Genomic DNA, 22,804 nt, shown 5'->3' with positions numbered 1-22,804 from the left:
TGAATATAGCATCAGTAATGATTTACCTAACGAAGAAAGACGCAGGTCAAAAACCATTGTGGTGGACCATGTGAAGGACGCTATAAACTCCGAATTTCACGCGGTAGAGTGGACATCAAGTTTTGTAATGAAGATCTTTACGTTCATTCACAATTATACTAATTGAATTCATAGTGAGTGTTGCAGTATGAGTATTGCAGATCGCCTTTTAATTTTCTATGTTTCATTTCCCAATTCTGAGTCATGATTTGATTTGAAATATTCAATATACTAATGCTAATCTAGAATAAATGTAGTTATAACAATATTGATTTATTGTTTTTTTGTTTAAATTCTTATTCATGACCACATTAAAAACGCGAAATCATTAAACATTCGAATATCGACTTCAATCATGAGTAACCAAATTATTATTCAATTTGCTCCAAGTAAATTTCTGTATTTTAAATATTTTGTCTAACTGTCAGTTTGCATCGTTATTACTGTGTTTCACGAAAATAAAACTGAGTTTTATTTGAATTTTTTCTTGAAAAATAACACTAGGGCATATTTTCGGGGCACGTCTCATATTTTCATTCATCAAAAACAAAATTACAAAGTAGAGAATTGCGATATTTTTAGAAATAAAAACAAAATATGAAAACTGAGATCCATATACTCATGAATAACAAGTTTTTATTCAAAATTACTGCAAAGTATAGATTAAAACATGTAGGAGAGATTCCTTGCTATCGACTAAGTCAAAAAAAGTTTTTGCATTATTGACTATAGGTCTTATTTTAGGGGAGGTCTTATTTCCGGGGAAACACGGTGTAAAGGTTATCAAAAAGTACAATTTTGTAAATTCTGACAAAATGTAGCATATGTTATAGACATAAACTAAGAAGTCTTGAATGTAATACTTTTTCAAATGCCTCATACCACTCATAATATTGCTTTCATTAGATTTTAAAACAGACTAACGTGACGTCTATTTCACATTTTTCCTTTGAAATAATGAATAATTACTATTTGCATGTAAAATGAAATTGATTCGTATACACATCATTTGCAACAATGAGAAACAATAAAACCTTTAGAATAAATAAAATATGTAACATATTTCGAGGCGCACTTAGCAAATCGCCTTCGGGAACCGCTAGCTTAACGATTATTAAAGCCGGCATTGTTATGCAAGCACACGCAAATCGGGTCTTACGATCAGAATATGCATTGTTATGCAAGCGCGGTGATTCTACTGTGTTTCCCCGAAAATAAAACCAAGCCTGAATTTTATAAATGATTTTAATATAAGCGCTCCCCTTTAAAAAAAGACTTAGTCGATAGCGCAATTTTTTTTTGACCTAATCCCGTGGAAGTGCGTCGTTTCAATTTTGCTATAGGACGTCGCAAAATTTCGTGCTTCGTGAACCTTTCAAACAACCCATATCTTCTACTTTTACAGAAAAAAGCGAAGATTATATCGATCTTACCTGTGATGGTGTTACAACAAAAAAGTTTAATTCTGAAAATTCGGTTTTCTGTAGATAAAGATCATTTTTCTTGGTTCAAAAAGCGTTGCGGACTCGTTTGCGAAAGCGTTTTTATATAAAGCAGACTTTTCTACCAAGGCCCATTAAATATGATTTCACTGACTGTCGTTATGTTTTGTTTGTTCCTTTGTATGAAACTCATTGCAAAAAAGGTCTTTTATTGAAAGGTACGTATTTTATAATATACGTATTTTTACGGGTAGTCGTAATTTGAGCATATTTTAGGAGGGCGTCACGATACAATGAAGTTCGAAAACCAGTCGATAGCAAGAAATTTGTACACAGGAAATTTCTACTTTTTAAATGGTTAATAATCTATATGTAGCAGGTATTTTGAATGAATACGTGCTATTTATAAGTAATGGAAATCCGTATTCATATTTGGCATAATAAAAAATCTACATATTCCCAAAATAAGCCCTAGTGTTATTTTCTAAATAAAATTGAAGACACTGTCTTATTTACTCAGTATGATGATGTGTTCATTAGGAATCGTGAAATTTTTGTTTGACATTATTTTTAATAATTGTATTTCGAATCAAGAGTCTGGAAAAGTACAATAGATATAGTTATTTGTGTAAAATTGGTGCTCTCTTTGCGGCCCCTAATATTCGTTTCGAGGCCCCTTCCAGGGCCGCGGGCCCTAGTTTGGGAAGCCCTGGTCTAGAGTAATTTCATTCGAAGTTAGATTCCTGGTCGTAGGTATCTGATTTTCGTGTCCACATATTTAAGCTTTGCTTTTTTATACAAAAATTCCAGCGCATTTTTTTCAATTTCTCAACTGTTGGATTTTACACTTCACGTCTGAGAAAAGTTCTAGAATAAATCTCATAAATCACCCAAAATCGCATCAGACAGTTTTGTCGTTATTTATCGTTCGACAACAGTATGCACCATTTTTACTTTTAGATCGATTTTCTAATGTAGAAAGCACGCAACAGTTAACATATTTTATTTATACCCGATATTATTATAAAATCACTTTCACCATTCTGCGATACTCTCGACGACATTGTAATTCACAGCTCTAATTGGAGGCGCAGTTCTTACACCACTTCATGACAGCTTCTGCCACGAACGTACCGCGGCGTCTCTTGACATGGTTTTATAGCGCTTTTACCGGTATATTTACAAAGTCATTTCACAGGCAACACGGGTTCTTGTCATTCTGACGTTACTCCTGGATTACATTAGCCCCCATTTTGTAAGAATATTTAAAACTAAATAGCTCTTGTTGTAGGAATGAAGTGTTGACATATTCTAAAACTGTAGTTTTATTTACAAAGCGTTGCAAAAAAATATCGGAACTTTACAATATTTATCAAAAAAATTGTCTAACATTCAACAAATGATTGTTAAAAATCATTTGATTCAAAATTACCTGGATAATACGAAATTCAAAATCAACAACAAAGCGACCGATTGATACGGGGTAACGAGCAAATAAACAAAAGTTTCCAATTGCATGTTGCAAAATATACAAGCAAAATGTTCTTGATCTTAAATGCCATTACTTTGGGAATGTTCTGGTCATATGAGCATGGGCATAGGAATGCAAACAATGCAAGACTTGAAACTTCTGAGTTGTATACTTGATGACAAAATGACAAGTCTTGGCAAAGATAAATACAGGAAATCTCACGAACAATATAAAAAATGAAAATAACTATTGGATGAAATAAAAATTGAAGAAAACTATTCTATCGCACATACTTCGATTTTAGTAAGGATTTCGATTGATATTCTAGGAAAAATAAAACAACGATAAGAAAATATTAATCAGATTCACAATCGAAATTATTTGCTGTTGAATTTTGATACATTGATGTGCTAACTGTATTTCTGGTTTCTTTTTTTAGCTTCATTCTTCTGTTTTGAAACCACGTTTTTACCTAAAGATATAAATAAATAACAAAAATACAGATTTAGAATGTAATAAAGTCAGCCTGCTTGCAAGAAAGACAATAAACTTAAAACAAGGAAAATTTTCCTAATACGATACTAGCTTATTCAGCGTGAAAAATCAATTAGTCATCGTACTTAACTGTTTAATATTAAACTTCTTTAAAAAATATTGATATGTATATATATATACCTGAGATTCAGAAAGATTTAGTGAAGTAGCAATGCTTATTCTTTCTGGCGTTGATAAATATTTTTGTTTGCAGAATCGTTTTTCTAAGCCGGCAAGTTGAACATCAGAAAACACAGTCCTTGCTTTTCTTCTTCTGCAATAATTCATTGTTATTACTTCGCTGTTTCGTAAAACGTCGGATGGAGGCAAGAGCGTGGATTGACCTGAAATATACCAACATATATATTTTTATTAAAAATATCGAATGGAATTTATTCCTTTTTCTACCCTGTGTACAATTTACTGAAACTACTTCAATGAAGTATTTCTTATTTGACAGCGTATTTACAACAGACCTATTATTATTTTTTCACGCTGATGATTTCTTATGATGAACTTATGATTTTCTAAAATTATAAGATATAAGGTTAATTTCGATTATAAATTTATCATCAAGATGAATTTTGTAAAACAAAATTTCTCATGTATTTTTAAAAAGGGATCATTTCTATACAAACAGTGATTTACAGAACTAATCTATTCCCATTCAGAGGTTTAATGATCTTTTCTGCTTTCGACAGATGCGCTAAGTGATTCGTTAGGAAATCATTTTGAAAATAATAATGATCACTTCAAATAAATTCGAACACATTTACACATTTTCAAAATGTAATTGCCAAATTAGTTGCTAAAATGCTAACACAATGCATAATAATTGACTAAAATATTTGTAAATGCTTATTCACTTTATTACATATCGGTTTTAAGAGGGGTTTTTATACAACCCTAATTAACGCGTTTAATTAATGATCTTTCCTGTTTTAAAGAGATGCGCTGAGTGATTCATTGAAATATTTGGAAATGAATATTAATTCAGTTGATTTTTTTTGTTCAAAAGTGTAATAATGACAGTAAGGATATACAAGACGCGCTTTGAGTTTTATAAGAGCTTGCAAAAAAGCTGGCGAGCGAATAAGATAGCGTTTGATACTTGTCCAATTGTGTCCAACAATGGGAGACATAGTTGTGTATTGCAAAATGGAAATGATACGGTTGATACAATCAAATGAACCATAAGATAGAGGAATCGCTAACATCAAATAATACTCAACATTTCATATTTTTGCATAAGATTAACTACAATTTCATTCGAGCGTGTAATTATAATACTTTTTCCCAACTAATTATCGCCGATAAAAATCTCATTACCTTGACCTTCCTTATTTCTTTATTGATCGCCAAACAGAGATAACAGAAATAAGCTAATTATATTTTCCAATTAGCATTCAAAGAATTTTGTTTTCGGCATTGTTGCTAGCTATTAGCGTCAGATAATCACGTATTAATCTCGTCCAATCCACTACGAAGCTTCTAGAGCTGCCATTTTGGGTATTTATATCAATACTTTCACATTTAATGCAAATTCTCCAAACCATCGCACCGAATTTTTGAAATTTTATTTCATGTAATTCGAATTATCATTTTTCTACTAGCTGTATATGTACAAGGTTTAGTGGGTGGTATCAGTTTTGAGCTTTTGTGTTAGCCTATCATTTATTCACACAAATCTGAACTGTATTTACGGATTATAGCAATAATTTGTCAACGCCAGTGAATCGACCGACCCCCAACTGACAAAGTCGAAACATTAAGTGTTATCAATCACATACAAAAGCAATATATACTGGAAAACTACGAATCAGGCTGATTTCAAAAAGGAATCAGATCTTTAAAAATTATCCTGGTTTTAAAAATTAGAAATTGATTATAAAATGTACCAACCTGAAGAGCTAATTGTAACGTTGGGCCTTGGTGCTGCAAAAGCGGGAAAATGTAGGCCGTATGGATTCAATCTTTGTATATCTGTCGATGTCATCATAAGAGGTAAACGAGAATTCGTTGAAGTAGAAGTTAACGGTTTCATAAACGGATGAACGTGTTGATGAGATAACGGTAAAGTTGACGACCAAAGTGGTGATGTTGTACCAACTTCAAATAGATTCTCGTTTTGTTTTTGTGACGATTGTAAAATTGCATTCATTGCTGCATTCATGTATGCAAATGCAGCAGTTGGGATCGTTGTTTGTCTAGTTGATTTTACCTCTGATGTAGGCGGGACAAAGTGGGGCATTGTAAAACCTTGGGGGTATGGACTTGAACTATCCGAAGTAGCAGCTCTTCTCGGCACAAACGGGCCTAGATGAGATGTAGGAGAGTATCTGCGTTCTCTGTCTTTGGAACATTTCCGATGCGATTCCTGACTATTCGCTATGTTTCCGTTCATTTCTGATTCATCTTCACTACTATTATTGGTCTTTGACAGTTTGTTTTGGCGTTCTTTTTTGTCATCTGTCAAAATATCATCAATTCGAAACGATTTAGGGGGAGAACTCGATATTCTTTTAGCTTTCATCTCCTCACAAGCTATTTTGTGCTCTTTAGGATTCTCAAAGCTTTCAGTTTGATTTACCATCTCCATTTCAATATAATATTCACTCTCTGAAATACTTTCACTAACAGCGCCAGTTCTGGAAATGATGGCTCGTCAGGGTATATTGTCATTTATATATATGCGAGAATCCCTCAATTATAATCCGGCTATGTAGAGGGATATCAGCATTCGATTCAATCGTCTGAGACGTAATTATTGTTCATTTAAGAGAGAAATCAAAGTCACTCTGTTATGGCTAATCCACATGCTGGCATAAGTTTGTTCAAATCCTATTTCATCACAATGAACTATCATGTTTACTAGACGATTCTTGTTTTATTTGATTTCATTGGCCATGCTTATTACATCGAAGAAACGCTCTTAACTGGCACACCTCGTCCACATGCCACATATGGTCAACCATAATCCAAAAACCAATTTGACTGGCTAGTGAATCGATGCGATTAACTCCAACTAGGCGATTTCTGTAATTCCTAATTTAGTCTGCTCGAATGAGTTTTCCGACATCTATGTATGTTTTCGAGGATAAGACTTGTCGTATCCGTTTATGTTAACATGGCAATTAGTATTATTTCCAATAGAAGGCAAAACTCTTTTAATTGTGTAATGATTTTTATGATCGAGCAAACATTATAAGTCAATATTATGTAATTTAAAAAGGATTAAAGGAAAAAACATCCCTAAATATCGAAGTCCATAAGTTTAAAACTAATGTGGACTTACCCTACTTTTGGCATGCTGTTCTAACTGAGAAACATTTCCCAGAAAAAAAAAATTATAAAATACAACCAACGACATGTACTAAAAAAAGTAAGAACTGCAACATAGTTTTACATTTTGATTTCTAAATTAAAATCAAATATGTTATGGGTCAAGTTTATTGTTTACGAATGTTAGTTGAATGCGCTTCTTTTACAGTTTTTGGCATCTGATTGTCATGGATGGGATTTGTATTTCAAGGTATCAAAAAATAGTTAATCGCATATGCGGTGTGTTTATTCGCAAAAGCATGTAGATGCTTCAAACAATTCGGATTACAATTCAAACGCACAGTTATTGGTTCGTTTGTGTTTTTATACAAAGTGACTTTGTGAAACGTAACGTGATACATAAAACGAGAAATATAAATATATATCAATAGTTACTTGATTTTACTATCTAACGTAACTTTTTTAAACAAGTTACACATAATAACATATCATTCTGCTTATTATCAATTTTTGAATTCAATAGTTTTTTTTAACCTTAATACCATTCCTATTGAAGACATAGCTGTTTTGAAAATTTAATAACAAACGATTCATAGTAGATTTGACATCCTACTAAGTTATGCCAAACGAATATTTAGACTTAAATTTTTTTTTTTAAATTTGTCAAATTGATGCTCCGTTTGTCTTGAGATCAAAAATCATATTTTACAGTAAGAAACGGCGTATATCAAAATATTCTAACGTAAAAATGCAATTCGAAACGAGGATAAATTAGAGATTTCATTACGACAAACAATTACCGAGTCGAGAGACTTTTCGTAATTTATTAGTATTATATTTGTCATTTGGCTAGTTAGAAATTCTGAACAATGTGGGGAAATGTTGGACTAACAACTTGTGCTATGTGGTTCCTAATATTAAATATCAACCCAATCGAAGAAACAACGGCGATGCTAAAATATACCTATTAAGTCAAGCACCAGAACTTCATCAAAGTTGATTGTATATATATATAGTCGGGTAGACGGTAGACTTTACGAATCTACATAAATAATTTTCACCGGTGTTCTAAAATCTAAATGAACAAGAAAAATAGCATGGAAACCCTGAAGGAATTAAAGTTATTTGACCAGAACCATTTCACGAAAAGTGTGTGAAATCTATAAAAATTATTTTCACAAGCGTTTAAGGCAAAAATACTCTCCAGGAAATGTTGTCGTTAGATTTTGATTTTTTTAGCCCACACTAAGTAAAACATAATGTTTATTTTGTAATAATTTTCCTTTTTTAACACAAACCATATTCCGTTTGCCAAATTTCTAGTGATAAGTCATTGCCAAACAATAAAATCCAATACCATTCAATCGAGGAAATAAAAATGATACAATAATATCAGCATGTACTTCACTCTGAGGGTCAGAGTAGATTGTAAATTTTTGCCTATCCGGCAACTCTCTCAGCGAGACTTCAGAAAATCAAAATTAATGCTCTTTATATGTTTGTGATATATGTGCGAATGATGTATGTATGTTAGATTTAAACCATCTTGATAATGACCATTTATCTGTTTGGACAAACCCAACAACGTAGAAAACTTTTTATGTGGCATTTTCTGCATGTCACAAGCAATAATTAGTACAATACCCTTTTTGAACATAAGTCTCAACTATTGTTTCGACACTAGGACATGAATCAAGAAAGCTCAAAGGCACATCAAAATATTGAATGCCAAGTTACTAACCGAATCAAATAAGCTTTGACAATCAGGCATTTGAAAATCAAGGGGCTTGTCAATGATCAGCGGTGAGATTTTGTGTACCCCGCCATTGTCAGCTCTAAAGATTTAAATGCACGACAGCAGAGCTTATCTATTATAGCTAGATACACTGTGGAAGTATGCCAAAAAAATTAAACCTCAAACTCTTTAGGATTTAATGTAAATTTGATACTCTGTTTGCGACAAATCATTCTACTTAACTTGGAAATCTATAAAAGGCATCAACACCATGGAAACCTCCTGGACTTGTATGTTCATTCATTGTAATTATTATAACATAGCCAAGCATATCCACCGACGTGAAAGTGAAGCTTCAAACCTTAGAAAAATGCTATCAATTTTTTGCAATTCTGGTTAGATAAATCCAACAACGTGGAAATTTAAATTTTATGCAGAACATAATGGATATGTACGAGGGTACATGAACATAACATAACATTTTGCAAAATTGTTAATATTCTTGTTGTCGTCCAGTTGCGTATCAACATAAAATGACGCCCATGGCAAAGTTCAAATATGCGCCCTCTTGATCGTTAGTCGACAATTTTTAATAATGATAGTAGTTGAAACAAAAACAAAAAAACAGCCATGGCTGTCATACCCTAGATACGCCCCTGTTGTCGTCGGAGATAAGTTATAGGACTCCACTTCGCCGCAACACTTTCACATGACATAATGTTTAAAGCACTGCTCGCTTGATTTTCCTAGTGTCTATCTGCATAGTCAACCCAGGAGTATTCAACAAATAACATACTAGTGTACATTTCCCCTGTGTTTAGATTTGGTTATTAGGCATTTTCTCATTTTAAATTGCGTTTTGAAGGTCTTGCCTGATTCTGATCGTGTTCACTCTTTTGTGTGCTTTTGTGTACATTTTTTATATTTGGTGGGTGATAAGATAAGATTTACATATTTATTCCGGAGCAGAGGAAAGTCGATAAGACAGTTTGAACATATGGCGAATCACGGCCTCTCGTCCGGTTACCAGTTTATTTCGAGTATTGGTTTAGTTAGCCAGTTATTTGTTCCAGATGCATAGACTTGATGGTGGATGGGCACGTACTTGTACGATTCTAACTTTATTGGACACGTCAGTGTACATAACGATCGTTTTAATATTATGTAGTGTAGTTGTTGTTTGTTATTATTCCTCTCTATCGCCATGATGAAATCGCTTTTCTCTTCGAATACTGGACCAATTGCTTTGAAATTTTCAGTGGTTGAAGATTGTTTTTTTTTTTGCTAAAAGGCTATTACTTTTACTTATTTTGAAAATTTCTGTAGAATTCAAGAGATTCGTTTTTTATGTGTCAGAATAAAAATAGCGACACCTTGTGACGTGTTCATATATTTGAGCACAGCTCTCGTGTTTTAAGTTATATTCGCCTACCAGGTATCTCTGCATTTTGTTCGTCTGTTTACTTTTTGTGTTGTTTATGTCAGAGAACCGGAATAAATAAAATGTTCACAGCCTGATATGACATCCGGTATGAGGTATCTCTGCATTTTGTTTGTCTGTTTACTTTTTGTGTTGTTTATGTCAGAGAACCGAAATAAATAAAATGTTCACATCCTGATATGACATCCGGTAGAATTCTTTTCAACAATTGTTTCAGTTTTGCGATAGGCGATACCTATACCGAATACCGATCATATACTGTATTCGGCGGAGTCAGTCAATCAGTAGATTATTTTTTCACCAAACTGAAAATATACTTGTTATGAACAATAAATAAAAAATTACTAATGTTACTTCGAGTATTTTTTATAAATTTGAACACCATTGGCCCTGGCTTACCAGGCCTGCTTCGTCGCACTATTTTTGCGCCCGACTACAAAAAGTCCACGAGCTCGCTCACCATTAACAACAGTACAAAACTCGATTTAACTAATCAGCGATCATACATTTTTTTTCAATTTCTTTAAGCAATAATTTTAGTCCTGAAAATATATGAATGAACAATTGGCATTTGTTGTATATTCAAAAAGACGTCACGTAAATCCCTTTTTCTTGAATTCTGCGCACGCATACGATCACGTGACACGAGGTCATCAGTCATAAACTTTGGTCTTTGACCATCAACTCTTTGACCTGTGACCTTCTGTAGTTGTTATTGTTGTTTTAACTTACTATAACTATGATTTTAATGTAAATCTCGTCGAATATTCGTTATTTTTAACCTAGTGTCTTCATTCAGCCAATTGTCTTTAGTGTACAAACACTGAAATATGGAGAAACTGGTAGAATCAGCTGAAACAGATGAAAGATCGACCATCGAAGAAATCCCGTCAATTGAGGTGAGTGTAAAGTTCAATCAATCAATTCAGTTGTAATTTGCTGAGCTGTGCAGGCGGACACTTATCTGCATGCACATGACATTTGTACATCTGCAGATCTTCAAGTCTTGCAGACATGACTAAAAAATATTCCGTTTTTTTTTTGTAAAATGAAAAGACTGAAAGAGCTTCGTGGAATCAAAATCTTTCAAATTGTTTACTTGCATGAGACAAGCATGGTCAAAACTGAAGACCAAACGATCCGACTAGGCTGCTATTCCAGTATTCCCAATACATTCTAAAGTAATAATTTTGAATTTGTAATGCAAAATATATTGTATATTTGGCCGACTCACTAACCGCAGCAGATAGACTATATCTCATATTGCTGTATTGGGATCGTTGCGACGAGAAAACGAGGGGTGATCATCTGCGCGTCTTGAATGACAGTTCGTATAGTTTTAAGGGCCTTATTTCGTCACTGTAACGTTGTAGTGATGTAATTTTTGGATGACGCAGTCACGTGGGGGTTAGGATTAACATATGCGAAAATTGTTGTGCTACGCCCACTAGTTGAGGTAAACAATGATTTGATAGGCTCTTTAAATTTATAAATCTCAGATATTAAATCACAGAATGATGGTCTTTTTATTTATACTGCCAGCTTTCATTATTTCTTGTTTCTAGAGGCATGCGTTACCATTTCTTTTATTTGAAAACCCTTTTTCAATTCTCTCATGTTTCATTTTCTAACGCGTTGTTCAATTTAATCATAGGAAAATGATGGATTGATTTTAAATGAGAATACTGAAAATATGGAGGAAGAAGGTGAATCTGCTGTCCTGCAGCCAAAACAACTTGTTTTAGAAGTTCAAGAAGATATGCCTAAACAAGATGATACTGGAGATGTAAGTTATTTTTCATTAAAATGATAACAATTATAATACCAATTTAAAGTGATTCCGAGGCTTGCTACACCCTAACAGAAATATATTTTTGTAACGTTTCGTACTAGTTCCAGAAATATATTTATGTTAGTGTGCAATAAGACTTGAATTACCTCTAATAGTCACCTTTATTCTTGCTACCAAATTCTTGCTTTATATGAATATGAACGCCAACAGCTTGATGGCATAGAATAGGAAAAGTAAGTAGCTGATTCTTCATGAACCCATTCCATAGCATTTATTATACTTATGCTCTTGTAAAGGATCTACAACTGATATATTATAAATTTCTTTTTCTAGATTTTCCAAATATTAGGTTAAACAGATTCCCTGTTCTTTTCTATAAAATATTCTATGTTTATCTGTAAAATCATCTTTTAAAATGTGATTTAGATTTAGATTTGTTATAACTTATACCACAGAATTATAGTAATATAAATTATTTTGATATGAACATTGCTTTTGTTGTCACAGATATAGGTGAATCTCAAGGTGGTTAAGAATATTATGACAACTTTTCTATTGTGAAAATAACTTTTATAAAATAAATGTTGTATTGCAATACTGATAGTGAAATATCATAATGATATGTGAAACTAAGGCGTTAAAATTGTACTGAAAAGTTACTAAAGGATTCTAGGAACAAAGGGTAGCTTCGGCCATCATACATAGGTGAAATTGTTCATCCACCTTGACCTTGAGTGAATAAAGTAAGAAGAGCCATATTTTATATTTAATGATGTCTGCTGACTCTTGCTTAGTAACAAGCAGTATCCATTTAAGTATTTTTTATTATGTTTATTTTATATCTCCTATGGTCCTCATTGTGCTTTAGCTCATCGTGATTCGAAGATGTGTTAAATCTTATCATATTTAATGTTTCTAGGATTTGTGCAAATAATTAGCTATCTGAACTTAGACCTTTGAACCCTATAATTTTGAATATTCATATAATTACAGGATGCATCAAATGATCAAAGTTTATATGTGATTCAGTCAGATCAATCTACTGGACAGGCATTCGTTACAAGTCAGGGTAGGTTTGCTGTTAATGTATATGGGTGAAAATATTTATAGTGGCATATACAAGGAGAATATTATATATGGGTATGATATAAAAATTCAATTCCAATACTTCTTCCATATTGAGATTCCTATTTCAACTGTATTCAATTCTAATAGAAGTCTATTATTGTCTCATTTTGTAGATTGCTTTAATTCTCTTTTTATATTGAGGCCAATGTATTTTTATTGTTGTTCGTGTTATCAAGTCAATTGTAAATTTATTATTCATCATGTTGTAGTGTTTTAAGTCCTTGTGTGGTGAACTGTTTATTTTTTGTTTTGCATTTTTTATTCTACTTGATTCATTTGTGACATGTGTCACGAAGATGCTTGAATAAGATAAAGTCAGAGGGTTTGGCAGTAACGAAAGAGCAGAATCTCTCATTTGACATAGCACAATTTTCACAAGTTTTGTGCGAAAGCATAGTATAGACATGGGCAAACTACGGCTCGCGGGCCAAATCCGGCCTGCTGAGTAATTTATTCTGGCCCGCCTGATGCTGCCACAACCAAACTAAAACCAAATTTTGATGTTTTAGCTGAAAAATAGCTCAAGGAATATGTTGAGATTGCGAATAAATTTAGTTTTGGCATGAGGCTTATTGTTTTCCACTTTTGCTTTGTAACACTGTAAATATTGTTCACAAAATGTAACTTTTTACGTCACCCTTACATGGCCCGCCTGTCTAGATGGGCACAATTTTTGTGGCCCTAGTCGAAAAACCTTGCCCACTCCTGGTATAGAATGTTATTTAATATTGGTGATATTTTTTAATTTTAGAAGCTACTTCCCAAGCTGGTAATGTTCTCACTTTGGAACAATTAACTCCTGGGAAATTGATTGAACTTCAAAATAAGGGTTTGATACAGGTAATTATTTTATGAAGTTGAATATTTGGTGTGGCTTATTTTTTTTAAAAAAATGTTTTAAATTATTTTCTTTCTGGTTTACCATTGTCTAATCATCAATTATACCATAGGTAAGGTAGTGAGCATGGGGTTGAACCTGATATCTGTAGGCTGCTATGCCTACATGGTTAAGTTCAACGTCCACTTCAATAGGCTCCCACTAAACGATTTGTAAAGCATCAGGACGATCTGTAGATCAACTTGATGTCCAACAAATTCATAGCAAAATTTCATTGAATATAACAGATTTCTACTGGACCAATCGCAAATAATACAGGTGGAAATAATGGTCAGAATTCTATCCACATAGCCGTTGAACCATCTAATATGCTTCGTACTTCATCGTGGATGCAGGAAGCAAATGAAATCAAAACAAAAGGTTCTAATATCATGACATTTGAAGTATGTGCAGTGTGTGGAGATAAATCATCAGGTTGGTTCCATTGAACTTTTAAAGAATACTTGATGGGGTAGGAGATAATTTTCAGGATATAGGACAGCTTTATCGAATAGGAACCATAGCCTCTCGTTAAGTTGGCAGTTCAAATCGGGTGGAAGAATAGTTAATTAGTTATTCAGTTCAGATGCATGAACTTGATCATAGAGGAAGCTGTAACTCTGGGTGAGTGAACCACCCTATGACGGCGTGACGGAGTGAACCACCCAATGTGTCAACTGCCGACCCATGATGGAACGGCAAGTCAGCTAATGTTTCATGTTATCTCGTCTTTCTCCAAAAAGATTTTTTTCTTAGGGATTTTGATGGTACATTCTTCTAATTAGACAATAACTTATTTCAGAAGAAGAAATGCTAATTTCTCAACCAGACTTCAATCAAAATTGTCTTAATTTAAATACAATGTTTTTTGAATGTTATAGTTATATGCAATAATTCCTGTCTGTCGATGTAAATGTACCCTTGCAATTACTGTATTTCATATTTTGTACTGAAGATAAGTAACATTGTTTATGTTTACATTATATAGGAAGACACTATGGGGCCAGGAGCTGTGAAGGATGCAAGGGGTTCTTCAAGCGTAGCATACGAAAAAATTTAGCCTATTCTTGTAGAGGAAATCGTGAATGTGATATTACAAAAGCTCACAGAAACAGATGCCAGTACTGTAGATTACAAAAATGTTTGCTGGTTGGAATGAAATCTGAAAGTAAGTGATGAGTAGTTAGAGATGGAGGTGCCTCCTATAAGAATCACTACTTCTCCACTATTTTTGTGGCTTCGTTTATAGTTCATGCCAAATTTTCCTGATTTTTATGAATTCCATCACCATGTAGATTCTTCAATGATCTATTCATTCCAATGACGTCGTGCTGCGTATGCCTGTATGTCAAATTATTTACTATGGTTCATAAAGTATAATCCAGGGGTGGGCACAATTTTTTAGCATAAGAGCCGCATGCTGCAAGTCAGAACTTTAAAAGAGCCGCAGAATTTGTGAATTTATTAATATTATCGAAATACTATGAATAGAAAAGAAATTCACACAAGAGTCTAATAACAATAAATAGATAAACAAGGCAACTCTGTTTTCATCTTCGTACTTTCGTTTTTTTAATTTTGTACACATCGCACAGTAACTTAGTAGATTACTAACCGCAATCAAGCTGCAATACCGCCGACGCATCAATAAACATTGACCATTGTGACGAAAGATTTGCTGACTCGACTGACTTAAATTCAATGCTACAGCGATTTTCATACTAAAATATAATTTGTCCTATTTATTGACGAAAACTTCTTTACGACTTTTAATAAATTAAAAGAGTTTACATTAAAGTTTTTCTCTTAGTTAAAATTTGGATAATAATTTATGTTAGCAAGAAGAGCCGCACAAAAAGTCTGGCGAGCCGCGGTGCGGTGTGCCCACCCCTGGTATAATCTATGACTGATAAGCAAGTAGGCTTTATTGGATATCCGCTTCTAGGAGACCCTTATTATCAGTCTGTCCGTGTATCTGTCTGTCTGTCTGTTTAGATGTAGCGTCTTAACGGCTGGACCAATCTGGATGAAATTTTTCACATGAGTTATCCAGCCACTTTAGTATTGTGTGTTTCATAGAAAGTCCGGATAGAGGTTTCGTTTCCATGGAAACAGCCGATCGCGCCGATCGTTATAAAATTTCAATTTTTTTCACAATTTATCGCTCTTTTCTCGCCAGCCAAGTCGAAAACCAAGAACGCTAACCTTTCGCATAGCAAAATACTCTTTCCTATGAAGTATCTTCGGTCTCGATACTCCGTAAACTAGAGGGGCCTTAGGGATTTTAGTGAAGATTATTTTTTAATTTTCAGCCACAATATACCAGTCACGCGAGTAAGACTACGAAATGCGCAGCGTTTGGAATAAACTCAGCGGAACGCGCAGCGTTCAAAATGAACTGGCGTTTTTAGTAGTGTCTCCTATTATCAGTTAGTAAACTGAAATGATGCGGGCCTCAAGCAATGGCGGAGATCCAACTGCGCGTCTACCGGCTTGTTCTTGATTTGTATTGAAATGCATTTGACTTTTATTAATTTTTGCACATCTTTGTTTGGTTGCAGGTGTACAATGTGAAAGAGCACCAATTATTAGAGTGGATGGGTCACATTTGGCTTCAGACAGACAAAAATCATATGTAAGACTTTATTGAATATTCAACCCAAGCGCATGTTTAGAAGCAGAAGTATTTTCTAAATCTACTCCTCATTTCAAAATTAAATAAATTTTTTATATACAATATATAAACTATTATGCAACTGTTCAAAGCACTCATCAAAATCTTCTTTTCTTATTTTTAGACTCTAGAAGGCCAGGGAAGTTTGAGTACTCTCGCTAATGTCGTGTCTACAATAGCAACCATGAATAAAAATGATCCGAATCGAGACCAGTCTTCATTGCATGAAACTATTAAAAGCGGGGATCCTGATAACTTGGATAAACATATGGGACTGACGGAGTTAGTGCTTATTTCTCTGCCCGTTTTTGTTAATTTTTTGTCATCGCCCTCTCATATCATTTATTTTAGAAGAGGAAAGATGATATAATTGCTCACTCTTTACAGCCTACCTTTTGTTTATCAGTCCATGTCAGGTGCATGACAAATTTCGACATTGCCTCTTTCATTTCGAAAATTATTTAAAGCAAATTCAAGACAAGACTTATCTTTACAATTAAAATATTATTATGCTAGGTGAAAGAAATTCCTGTTGAATCCATTGCTTTCTCCTAAGTTTAATTCCTATTTTAAATTTTATTTTTTTATTGTATTCAGAGCGTTGTCAAGTTTAAGCCAAACAATAGGTGCTTTACCGCCAACCTCGTCACAAAAATCATATTTACTTGACATATCTTCAGAGGATTCCTTATCTCGTCCTGTTGTTGATTTCGAGGTAAATTAATCATCATTGTTCGACCTTAATTATTCAATTACCATATAAAATTATTCAAAGGTTTAGATAGACTTGCAAAGTGGGAGATACATTCTATGCGTAGTACTGTTATTTTTCCTTTATATTTTGACATTGATAATTTTGTTTCTTCATTTATTTAAGTTTGATATTATTTTTTCATATAGCAAAGTTTGAAGAATTTTAATTAGTGTATAAAAACAGCTCTTTTCAACTGAATCAAACCAGTTTTACACACAATACGAATATACAATATTCAGTCTCTTGTGTCTTGTCTCAGTTACAACTCCAGGCCAGATATGGGAATACTTAACCAGTTCATTCTTTTATACTCACTCCAAGCCCAAATTCGAATCGAACTCGCGAGCCCAGACAGGGTTATTAGTACTCAGCGATTAACTGACAGGAATGTTTTGAACGTTTATCAGTATTAGCTCATAGGTAATTTTACCATATTTGAACAGTATTTTTGTGAGGTAATAAAATTATGAATATAAAATATTTCTGACAGTAGATTTATTACATTTTAATCGTTCGGCCAACTTTCGTAGAAATCTTTGAATTTTTTCCAACAGCTTTCACTCTAATATTGAGTCGGAATAATTTAAATATGGAAATTATAAGAATAGAATGTAAAGAAATTTATAGCACTTTTTTTTTGAAATGCTTCTATTTGAACAATTTAGTGAAAAATATAAATCTAGATATTTACAAACCATCTGTTGACATATTGTTTACAGGAGGCTTTGATGCTTGATAACAACTTCGATTTCAAATTAAGCATGCCCGATCCCATACCAGAACAATTGAATGTTCATTATATTTGTGAATCTGCATCAAGATTGTTATTCTTATCTGCACAATGGGCCAGATCTATATTTGCGTTCCAGATACTTGGGTGAGATTTTTGTTGTTTGGACATGACCAGGCCGAGGGCTTTAGAAAACCTGTTTGTATCTTGACATAGATATTTCAAACTATGCTCACTTTTTGTCATTCTATTCTCATTTTAGGGATTTCGATTTTTACATAAATTGTGTATGATTCGTGAGGGTGTAGAAATATTGTGACGCCAAGGATACTATGAAATTGTTGGCATTTTTTAAAAATGTAAAGTTTTAATATGACATATTTACCCGCATTTTTCACTGGACAAGGCTCTGCACAAGCATCCACTGATATGTAAGAAGCTACTATACTTTGGAAGAACTGGAATATCTCTGGCCATGCATTGCATACCCTATTTATTACACCCTGGAAGTCTAACGCTTTAACTACTTGCCCATTGCACCTGCAAATAATTATATTCAATGGTTGTTGAAAACTTGTCTGAGAAAGTCTGAAAGTAAATACAGGGTCATTTAATACAATTTTCTGCAATCAAAACTTTTTCTGCCTCCTTTATTATATTATTATTTGTGCACACTTGTAGTTGAACATGACGGAATGTATGTATTTTAAGTGTTGTTCCCTTGTTTTCTCATGCTCTCTTCACTGCAACTAATTCGATTATTTTCAGTAATGATTGTCACACTGCTTTATTGAGAGAATGTTGGAACGAATTATTTACAATAGGACTCGCTCAATGCAGTAAACAAATGAAACTTGATTCAATATTAGCTGCCATTGTACAACATTTACACACCGGATTGAAAGAAGGTACGTTTTCTTCATGTTAACTTATGTCGATCTCGTTGCTTTGACACTAATGGAATTAATAACAAATAAAACAATTGAAATTTCCTAAAAAAATGCACACACAGGCACGTTACATAAAATTACCGTCCTATACTTTTGCTGGGACCAAGTTGCTCGGAATAACAATCCAGTGCAAGCTCAGTAAATATTCAATATTAAAATTCCCATACTTACTAATTACATCTTGTGATTTTCCTCTGTGTTGGCTTAGCATGTATTGATGTCTGATACAATCATTTAAAAACTATCACCCTGTAACTCTAACTCTAGTCAATCCCAGGGCTTAGAATTCCAGTGACTCCTTTTGACAGTTGGCCAGTAAATCGGGGTTAAACATCTACTTTTTATTCCCACATCACTATAATTATGGCGCACTTCACCTTTTGAATACAATATATATACTATTTTAATTTATGATGCAATATAATTATAGAAAAATTGACACAAGAAAGAGTTACAGAAGTCATCAAACATATTGTTCAACTTCAAGAGTTTGTGAGTGATTTAACAAAACTGGGATTGGATCACAGGGAATATGCCTTCCTCAAAGTCATGGCATTATTCAGTCCAGGTAATTATTCCTGTCCCATTCTTTGCCATGTATGTTCTTGGGCTCTAATCATGGAAGACAATGATTGATTTCTAATTTTTATCCCTTAATGAAGATAGGTTAGAAGAAGTGGCTAGAATATTACTTTTTTATTTTATTTTTTTTAATTTTCTAGTCTTATGTTACTCTATATTTCAATTCAAATTTTGCTATTTAATTTTAATTTATGGGAACACTTTTTATGATGTATGGGAACACTTCATATGACTATTCTGCCCATATATTTGAGCATCGCTTACTGGCTTTTTTTCAGATCATGTTAGAGCAAAAAGCAAAGCACAAGTTCGAAAGTTCAGATCAAAGGCTTTACAAGAATTTCGAGAATATGAAGAAAAAATTTATCCAGATGATCCTGAAAGGTGAGGACGAAGCTAAATATTATGGAGTTCTCTCTAAATCAGGGCTCTCCGACACGCGGCTCGCTAGGCATTTTTTTTGCGGCCCGTGTCATGATTTTTCCACAAAAAACTAAAATGGTACGATGTCAACTTTTAGTAAGTTTTATCGTGTCATTTATCATCAAAAGTCTCCGGTTCAACAAACTGTAAAAAGTGGAGCAAAAATTTTCCACTGTTATTCCACTTCACCACGTTCATGTTTTATTCTATTGTTAAAATTCAATAATGAATATGATAATTTTATTTCGCATGTTCAATGTGACAAAATAAACGAGTTTTGGTCCGTTCATTATGCCCTTCAAACATCGAAACCAAATATCCAGCACAAGTAAATGAATATGTTTCATGTCTCGTTTGCTGTAGGATTCAAGTATACTTTCAACACAGTACATTCTTGGTTTGCGACCCGCGTGGCCAATAAATTTCAAAAAGTGGCCCGCGACATGATTTGAGTTGGAGACTCCTGCTTCAAATTATTATTTAATAGTAAACCAAAGTTTACCGTTTCTTTTGTATACAATGGCCATTCTGGCCAGTTTTCAGTATTCAAATTCTATTCATACTATTTATGGATTATTTTATCCAGAAATTTATTCCAACTTCATGTAGTTAATATCCTAGTGAGCACCATTTTTTTTCTACAGAGTTTATTTGACTTTTACTGTTGTTGCTCCTTTGACGAATCTTGAGTTTTTCATTGCTAGATATAAATAGCAGTGAATATATAAATAGTGTTGAAATATAAATAGTGTTGAAAAACATCCGTAGTTGATGTTTTATTAGATAATGGTTTTATCGGAATAAGACGCTATCAAAGATGTAGATGCTTTTAAGGTAATTGGTTAAAAACAAATAACATGCAATCAGAAGTAAGAGAGGATTATCTAGTGAGTAAAGCTGTGTGGATCACTCAACTGCTGAAAGGCATCAGTAAATTTTGTTTGATGTAACTTAATTTTAGTTCGACTAAACTAGGTAGTGAATTCCTCACTACAGAGGCTCTTGGAAAAAGCTTATGGCTTAAATTTTCTTTGCGAATAAGGCAGTGAGTAAATAAGATCTTGCAGCTAATTTGGTACAACAGTTGAAAACTTACAATGCACTATTCTTTGAATTTTTTCTATATGTTTTATAACACAGTTGTTTACTATTTTCAGGTTGATAAATTTGCTTCTAAAACTACCTGTTATCCGAGGAATGAACGGGAGCGTCACAGAAGAATTATTTTTTGCCGGTCTGATCGGAAATGTTCAAATAGACTCGATAATTCCGTATATTTTAAGAATGGAAACTGCTGAATACAGTTCAGGGTTAGTGACAGATAGTGGTGACGAAAAACAATCGGGAGATGAGTTTAGCGACGGCAATGGAGCAAAGAAATACGTACATTATATTACAGAAGGTCAGAATATTGCTCAAACGACAACAAGCATTATCATCTCCTCAAATGATGAAGGACTACTCTCTACAGATAATGTATACACACACGCATCGAAAGACAGTAAAGGCATATCAGGAAAATGGTCAAATGTTGTTGGCTTTGAAGACAGATAACCCTGTTGGTTGCTAACATGGTGCAATTGGAATTGAGCTGTGGCTTTTTGATTCATATAAAGTTCTATTTGATTGTGGCCAATTATTAGCACAACAACGAAGGTTTATGTTTTATTAAAATTGTGTGTGATTTTAGGAAGGGAAGGGAATTGCATTTTTATAATGTCAAAAATTTAGAATTTTCGACCCTTAACAATCATTTAAAAAGTCAAAATATTGCTGAATTTGATCACATATTCTTTTATTTTTTTGGACAAATTCAAATTTTCAGTCAACAACTTAAAATTAATATAACATATATCGTTCATTTAAATATGTTGAAGATTTCTGAAGACTAAACAAAATATTGATTGAATATCATTGATGTTACTACATCACAAATATGACTACACCTTAAATTCATTGTGAATCAATTCTACCTGGGCCAAGTACGTGCTTAAGTAGTTATCCAACATACATTTTGGAATTTGTTGCAAACAAGAGCACAATCATCAAAAACCATGTTGTGGTATGGGTTCTGTATTCAGTCCTAAATGCCACTTTTACACACATTTTCCATATACTGTCAAAGCATTGAAATGTGTAGGCTGTTCTCTTTTACTGACTGTTGTTGGTTTTATGTTTTTGTTCCTTGGATAATACAGAAATTGTTCCTTCAGTTGCAGGAACAGTTGTATTTTTCGTTTATTGACTCCTTTGAATGTTGTCTCAACATAGTTTAGTTCAACTAACATAGGGGCATACTTGTTTTGCCATCAAATATAGGAGATAGATTGTGTTTCGACTAATTTGATTTCTTTTGAAATAATCATACACCCAAAACCAGAAAACTTGAGGTATTAAAGAACTAATGCCAACTTGGAGACTTGGTAAGGTTGAAATTACCAAATAGGCAAAACATTTGTGGTGTCTCCTCTTAACGTCTAAATGCTATCAAACGCTTTTGAAAGGTCACAACATATCAATCAATCATTTATTTTGGTTCTCTGACATATACTATACAAAAAGTAAACGGACAAAACAAAATGCAGAGATACCTAAGAGAGGGGCATAAAGTTAAAAAGCGTACAATTTACAATCGGGCAGTACTTTGTAGGCAATTTAACAAAAACAGCAAATATGAAGTAGATAATTGAATGTAGTAAGCTTCCAACAACTTCTTCAGTCTTTGGTTGATGAAAATTTGAACCATATGTTGTTATCTAAATAGGATTTATTGAGAGATCACCAGGATTAATATATAAATGAAACCGATTTTGAATACTGTAAATACAACATAATATAGCTACAAGTTTAAAACAGTTGGCACTTTTCTCATAAAAGAAGTGAAAAACTAATATGTCTATTGGACATGAGTACGACTACAAATACTGTTAAGCGCACCGAATAATGAACG

General features: G+C 33.3%; 2 protein-coding genes across 2 annotated transcripts; one reads left to right on the top strand and one right to left on the bottom strand.

Annotated features, from left to right (window-relative positions):
- Positions 1–2,788: 2,788 nt before the first annotated feature.
- On the bottom strand, positions 2,789–6,182 carry LOC120339459 (uncharacterized). Its single transcript, XM_039407589.2, has 3 exons — positions 5,389–6,182; positions 3,628–3,830; positions 2,789–3,424 (listed from the first exon to the last, which is right to left on the bottom strand). The coding sequence occupies exons 1-3, from the start codon at positions 6,083–6,085 to the stop codon at positions 3,308–3,310; spliced, it is 1,017 nt and encodes a 338-aa protein (XP_039263523.2). The 5' UTR covers positions 6,086–6,182; the 3' UTR covers positions 2,789–3,307.
- Positions 6,183–10,610: 4,428 nt separating this feature from the next.
- LOC120338724 (nuclear receptor subfamily 2 group C member 2-like) lies at positions 10,611–22,084 on the top strand. Its single transcript, XM_039406646.2, has 14 exons — positions 10,611–10,843; positions 11,599–11,730; positions 12,730–12,805; positions 13,616–13,704; positions 13,990–14,176; positions 14,730–14,909; positions 16,303–16,376; positions 16,540–16,697; positions 17,013–17,130; positions 17,889–18,046; positions 18,668–18,807; positions 19,280–19,417; positions 19,710–19,815; positions 21,012–22,084. Exons 1-14 carry the CDS (start codon positions 10,775–10,777, stop codon positions 21,406–21,408), a joined length of 2,022 nt encoding a protein of 673 aa, XP_039262580.2. The 5' UTR covers positions 10,611–10,774; the 3' UTR covers positions 21,409–22,084.
- The last annotated feature ends 720 nt before the right edge of the window (positions 22,085–22,804 follow it).

The sequence above is a fragment of the Styela clava genome, chromosome 9 (assembly GCF_964204865.1).
Source record: "Styela clava chromosome 9, kaStyClav1.hap1.2, whole genome shotgun sequence".
NCBI lineage: Eukaryota > Metazoa > Chordata > Ascidiacea > Stolidobranchia > Styelidae > Styela > Styela clava.
Note: the sequence above shows the minus strand (reverse complement) of the source record. Positions and strands in the feature narration are given on the sequence as shown.

Coding starts and splice junctions, on each gene's coding strand:
- LOC120339459 (XM_039407589.2), bottom strand. CDS start 6,085: ATGGAGATGGTAAATCAAACTGAAAGCTTTGAGAATCCTAAAGAGCAC. Junction 3,831..5,388: donor CGTTACAATTAGCTCTTCAG/GTTGGTACATTT, acceptor GGTATATTTCAG/GTCAATCCACGCTCTTGCCT. Junction 3,425..3,627: donor TAAATCTTTCTGAATCTCAG/GTATATATATAT, acceptor TTATATCTTTAG/GTAAAAACGTGGTTTCAAAA.
- LOC120338724 (XM_039406646.2), top strand. CDS start 10,775: ATGGAGAAACTGGTAGAATCAGCTGAAACAGATGAAAGATCGACCATC. Junction 18,808..19,279: donor ACACACCGGATTGAAAGAAG/GTACGTTTTCTT, acceptor ATATAATTATAG/AAAAATTGACACAAGAAAGA. Junction 19,418..19,709: donor CATGGCATTATTCAGTCCAG/GTAATTATTCCT, acceptor GCTTTTTTTCAG/ATCATGTTAGAGCAAAAAGC.